Source organism: Terrapene carolina, unplaced genomic scaffold (assembly GCF_002925995.2).
Source record: "Terrapene carolina triunguis isolate 2854851 unplaced genomic scaffold, T_m_triunguis-2.0 Scaffold84, whole genome shotgun sequence".
NCBI lineage: Eukaryota > Metazoa > Chordata > Testudines > Emydidae > Terrapene > Terrapene triunguis.
The window spans coordinates 18,863,188-18,868,876 of NW_020664435.1; the positions used below are offsets into that span (position 1 = coordinate 18,863,188).

The 5,689-nt window shown below is 42.2% G+C and overlaps 1 protein-coding gene across 1 annotated transcript in view; it reads right to left on the bottom strand.

Moving 5' to 3' along the window:
• Positions 1 to 3,433: 3,433 nt before the first annotated feature.
• ABCB5 (ATP binding cassette subfamily B member 5) overlaps positions 3,434 to 5,689 on the bottom strand; it is a 58,307-nt gene continuing 56,051 nt past the window's right edge. The window contains exon 27 of the mRNA XM_026649419.1: positions 3,434 to 3,631. Within this exon, the coding sequence (XP_026505204.1) occupies positions 3,434 to 3,631 (198 nt within the window). The remainder of the gene's footprint in view (positions 3,632 to 5,689) is intronic.

Genomic DNA, 5,689 nt, shown 5'->3' on the forward strand with positions numbered 1-5,689 from the left:
CACTTGGAGCTGATGCAGAGTATTATTAATGAGTTTCCATAGTTCAGAGCTACTGTACAAATAAATAAAAAGCTGTGTGTGTCCCTCTCATTATAATTCTAACAACGTTTTAATTTGTGTTGCAGAGACTCTTTGAAAATTTGTACACTGCAATATTTTTAAACCAATTAGTAAATGTATAATTTTAAACTGGATAAGGATTTATCCATGAAGCATTAATTTAGGAAATTCTTTTTATGGGAACAAAAAGGGTGGAATGATGCATCAGTGTGAGGGCTGTTACTGGGTTATGATTAAAGTTGATGAAAATAAAGGTAACAGTGATGATTCATCAACGAAGCTTTCTCCAGCCACAGTTTGTAAAGATCTAGGATTAGAGGCCACTCAAGACAATCTACTGCACTAAGTAAAACTTCATTGTGCCACCTCCGTCCTCATAGACTTAGGGCTTGTCTATACTTCTGGCTTAATCGGCACTTCTATGATTGATGCAGCAATGTCGATTTAACGGGTCTGGTGAAGACAAGCTAAGTCGATGGCAGAGCGCTCTCCCATCGACGTTTATACTTCAGCTCCCTGAGAAGCGGAAAGTAAACTGGTGGGAGAGCATCTCCCATCGACATAGCGTGGTGTAGACACCGCTGTAAGTCGACCTAAGTTACATCAACTTCAGTTACGTAAGTTACATAAGTGAAGTAGTGTAATTTAGGTCAATTTATAGCTTTAGTGTAGATCAGCCCTAGGGTGGCAGATTTGGCACTGCCGCTCTTCTGTCATGATGGAGGGGCAGCTGGGCTAAATTTCAATGAATAGTGTTGTGAACCAGCACACTGGGACAATTTACCAAGGGTTGTGCTGGATTATTCTGAGGAAAATTAAAAAAAAAAAAATCAAGATTGATTTTGTCTAGAAGACATGCTCTAGTTCAAACAGAAATTAAGTCCTATGGCCTGTGTTAAATAGGAGTTCAGATTAGATTATCATAATGGCCCATTCTAGTTTTACAACCTGTGAAGATAAACCATGGTATTAAGAGTAACTGAATGATAAGAGTAGCATTATAAAATGATTTGTTAATCTGAATGAAAGAGGCTGAATTTCTAATGTACTACTCCGGGTAAGCTGACAGGTTGGAACACACTTGGTCTGGTTCTGGGTGGAAGGTCTGATAATCAGAGCTGGTTGGGAAATTATTCCCCCCTCCCCAAATATTTTTGATGAAAATGAAGTTTGTTTAATTGTAATCCAAATATTTAGACTCTTTTTGTTTTCGATGAAAACCTGAAAAATGTTGAAAATTGGTTTTTGTGTGTACATTTTGTTTGGTTGAAAAGCCTTTTTTAGTCAAATATCATAAGATAAGATTGGATATTTTGAGAAACAGAAATAGACTATGTCTAAGGCTATGTCTTCTCTGTGCCATAGTATGGACTATGGGGGGTGTGAATTGCAGAGTGCACCTCTTTGAAACAGGACTCTATTACCATGAATTAGCTACCCTTTTAGTTTGCACCAGCAGCCGCCACATGGGGGCAGTTAGAGCGCAGTTCTCTGGTGTGCTGTGCAATTCACCCCTCCATAGTCCACACTGCAGGCCAGTGTGGAGAAGCTGTGTCTTACGATCATATTTCATGCTGTGAACAGGGACACTTGTTAATATTTGCATTTTATATATCTTATATATGTGAATATCTGCACTGTTCTGCGTTCTGGATTAAGGACACTTCATTATGTTAAGTGATATAACAGGGTATTCTGTATATCTGTCCATATCTGAGGAAGCTGTAGCTGCTGCTTTAGTCACTTCACCTATAGGTAGTAATAAACTTTTCAGTGGGATTGGCCTGACTTATACTAGGCTCTGCATAGCAGAATCCGAATTAGTTACGCTTTGGGCTAAGACCTTCGAGAGATAAATGTACCCTAAACTTGGAACACACTTAGCACACACAGTTTGGAAAGATCCCATATATCATAACCTGTATATTGCAGCCAAGATTACACTACATTTAAGTGGCTTTTCTGAAAAAAGATGCACAGATAATGTGAGGATTTAGCCTTTAGCATTTTAAAGAAAAAACTTGTAACCCTTTGACAGCTTTCAAGTTAGTTTATAATTCCTAACTCCCTTAACAGAATAATAAGAACTTGATTAAATATAAAATGTCTCTTGGAAATTGGGCCACTCTTAAAAGTGACTGCTAAAGAGAAAAGGCCTTGTTTTTAAAAGGAGAATTATAACCGCTTGATTTTTTCATATTGCTGAAGAATTCCTTTGGGGAATGGAGAACTAGTAAGATTATGACATTACAAGAGATGGAAACTTGAGCAAACTGAGAGGGACAGGATTTTTGTTCACACTCATTTAACTCAAATTCTTGACAAACACTTGGGAGAAAAGCTTTGGGAAGATTCAGTACCCTTCCACCGTCAGCTGTGATCTGAGAACATTCCTAAGCCAGTTCTATAGTCCTTAAGGACTCCACAAGAACAGTGAAATTAAGATACCGTCTCATTGTTTCCTTGTCTTTTTATACCCATTTGTTGTCTCTTGTCTTATATATACACACTTATATTGTAAGCTCTTGAGGGCAGATATGGTTTTTTGTTCTGTGTACATACAGCACCTAGCACAGTGGGGTCCTGATCCATGATTAGAGCTCCCAAGTGCTATGGCAATAAAAATAATAATACAATACAATATTTCTAATGCAGAAAAGAAGCAGAAGGAAAACTTAAATTCCCATAAACTCAATGGTAGGTCTGGAAATAATACAGCCTATTAAAATCCCTAGCAGGGATTCTGTAACAGTTTAAATTGGGATTTATGGGTTAGTGGATTAGTAACTAATTTAAACTCAAGATGCACTACGTAATGAAGCCTGAATATGGATCCAAACTTTTAACAAATTTTAGTTTGTTTGGTCAGGCCCATCGCTAGTTTCAACAGTAGCAAACATGTAATGATTTTATAAAAAAAACCAAGAAGAACTCTAACATTGATTTCAAATGATATATAATTAAGATTTTTATATCTACATCTCTATATATCTGCTAAAGCAAAGAGTTCCTGTCCAGTTTCATATTTTATGGAGCAGGTAGAGGGAATAGAGTAACCCCACCTGAGGGAAATACTGAAATATGCTCTGCAGATAACATGAGAAAGAGAGGTTTTTCCATGACCCCACTGACTCAGTATTAAACCCCAGCCTATGGTTAAAACCTCTCCAACATGGATTTCCCAAAAAGGGCATCCTTCTACTCCAAAGGCAAGAATGCTGAGCAAGTTAAACTACTCCAGGTCCTGCAGAGCATGTGTGTGTCCAAAGAAGAGTTGCTGGTAAGCGCATAAGGTCAGATCACATCCTCTGGATGCTAACTACTTTTTCCTGACAGCTCATTTCCAAAGAAGGCCTCAGGGGCTATCCTTGTTTTAGAGCTGTGTTTGTGCATTTACTAAATTAAAATAGGCTTCACGCTTTGCCATTAGTTGCTGATGAGTTCCTTGTTCTATTATTTTTCCATTGTTAATAACAACAATGACATCTGCGTTCTGTACTGTGGACAGCCTGTGAGCAATCACAATACAGGTCCTTCCTTTCCGTGCCTGGTCAAGGGCCTGTTGCACAACCTAGGGAAAAACACAGAAGACATTAAGGACTTGGTTTTAACACCTTCTCAGAACTGTTGCCCCTACACTGGCAAAATTTGGATCTGTAATTGACCAACAGCACACTCCCACCAGTGGAAGATGTAGTGTACACAGGTCACAGGCATTTTTAATCAATTTTAGCCAAGTCTGATCTGAATAGGATGAAAGAGTGGTAAGAAGGCTGCAGTGTCTTTGTGTTACACTTCAACAATTATGGCCACAGTAGGGAATTCCAGCTTTGAATTTGCCTACTGTGCCCACAGCCCTAAAGGCTGGTCTACATGAGGAAAGACAAGCCTGGACATTTCAGTAATCTAAAATATATATTTCTCTTGGGAAGAGGTTAAGTATATACACAGTCTTCCACCCATGGCACAAAAGTGTAGGCCATACTTGCACATACAAAGCCACGTTTAAAACATAGACTTGGTGTAAAACCTGTATCAGCATAGCTATGTCAGTTAAGGGTGTGAAAAAAACACCCACTACAGCCATAGCTCTGCTGACAAAACTTCAAGTGTAGACACAGCTAGGCAGACAGAAGAGGCCTTCTGTCACCATAGCTAACTTTGGGAGGGGGTGTTCCTTCACCAGCAGAAAAACTCCTTCTGTCAGTGTACACTGTGCCTAGATGAGGGGGCTATGCTGGCAGAAGCTTTATCGTGTGGAGATAGTCATAGTTGTCAAGCAGTTTTGTAGTGCAACCGTAGTATAACATATTTTTGTCTTGCTTTTGAGGGCAGAAAAAAACAAAACATATTAGGGACCACACTTTAACCTTGTTAAATGCGCAGGATAAAACATAGCTCCCTAACCTAAGAATACATATATTTCTCCTCCACCCTGCCACCGTCCAGACAAGTAAGCACAGATTCTCAATGGTGTTCTAACATGGTTAAATCTGTGGTATAGACAGGGCCTTGGCAAAACGCATGTGGCTCTTGCTCCAAAATCAGATAGGGAGAGTGGTGTCTGTCCAAAATTGGAAGAAGATTTTAACAATTTTCTTTTCTATTTGGCCATTAAGGCACTTAGGGTGTGACAGACCCAGACCAGTGGGGTACAGGAGTCTGGTAGAGGGCAAATATACTGGTCACTGGATGAGTAGTTTTCTGTTCCCTGAGTGACCAGAGCAGGGGCTGCACTAGAGTAATCAGGAACCTGCTAGAACCAGTTAAGGCAGGCAGGCTAATTAGGACACCAATTAAGAAGAAGCTGCTAGAATCAATTAAGGCAGGCTAATCAGGGCACCTAGGTTTTAAAAAGGAGCTCACTTCAGTTTGTGGTGTGAGTGTGAGGAGCTGGGAGCAAGAGGCGCAAGGAGCTGAGAGTGAGAGGGTGTGCTGCTGGAGGACTGAGGAGCACAAGCGTTATCAGACACCAGGAGGAAGGCCCTGTGGTGAGAATAAGGAAGGTGTTTGGAGGAGGCCATGGGGAAGTAGCCCAGGGAGTTGTAGCTGTCATGCAGCTGTTACAGGAGGCACTATAGACAGCTGCAGTCCACAGGGCCCTGGGCTAGAACCCGGAGTAGTGGGCAGGCCTGGGTTCTCCCCAAACCTCCCAACTGACCTGGACTGTGGGTTCTCCCAGAGGGGAAGGTCTCTGGGCTGTTCCCCAACCCACATGGTGAATCTCTGAGGCAAGAAACAGGGTCGGCTCTGGCTTTTTTGCCGCCCCAGGCAAAAAAGCCTCTGGCTGCCTCCCCCCCCCCCCGCGGGGGGGCGGCCGGAGCCCCGGGGGGAGGGCGGCGAGCCCCGGCGGCCGGGGGGAGGGTGCCTGTCTGGAGGAGCACCCCTGGAGCTCCACTTGGGCTATGGACACTCTGGGCTTCTTGTTTAACCCCTTCAGGTATAACGTGGTAGTCAAGCAAGGAACACAAGCTTCGCAAAAGAATTTCTGACCCACTACAACTTTACTCTGAAAGCACTGCAGAGGTACAGATCTTTGACAAACCAAAGAAAAGTCCTGAGATGCTCCCTCCCCTGGTCTGATCTCTCCCCTTCTTGTGTCCAGACAGGGCACCGGGGGGGGGGGGGG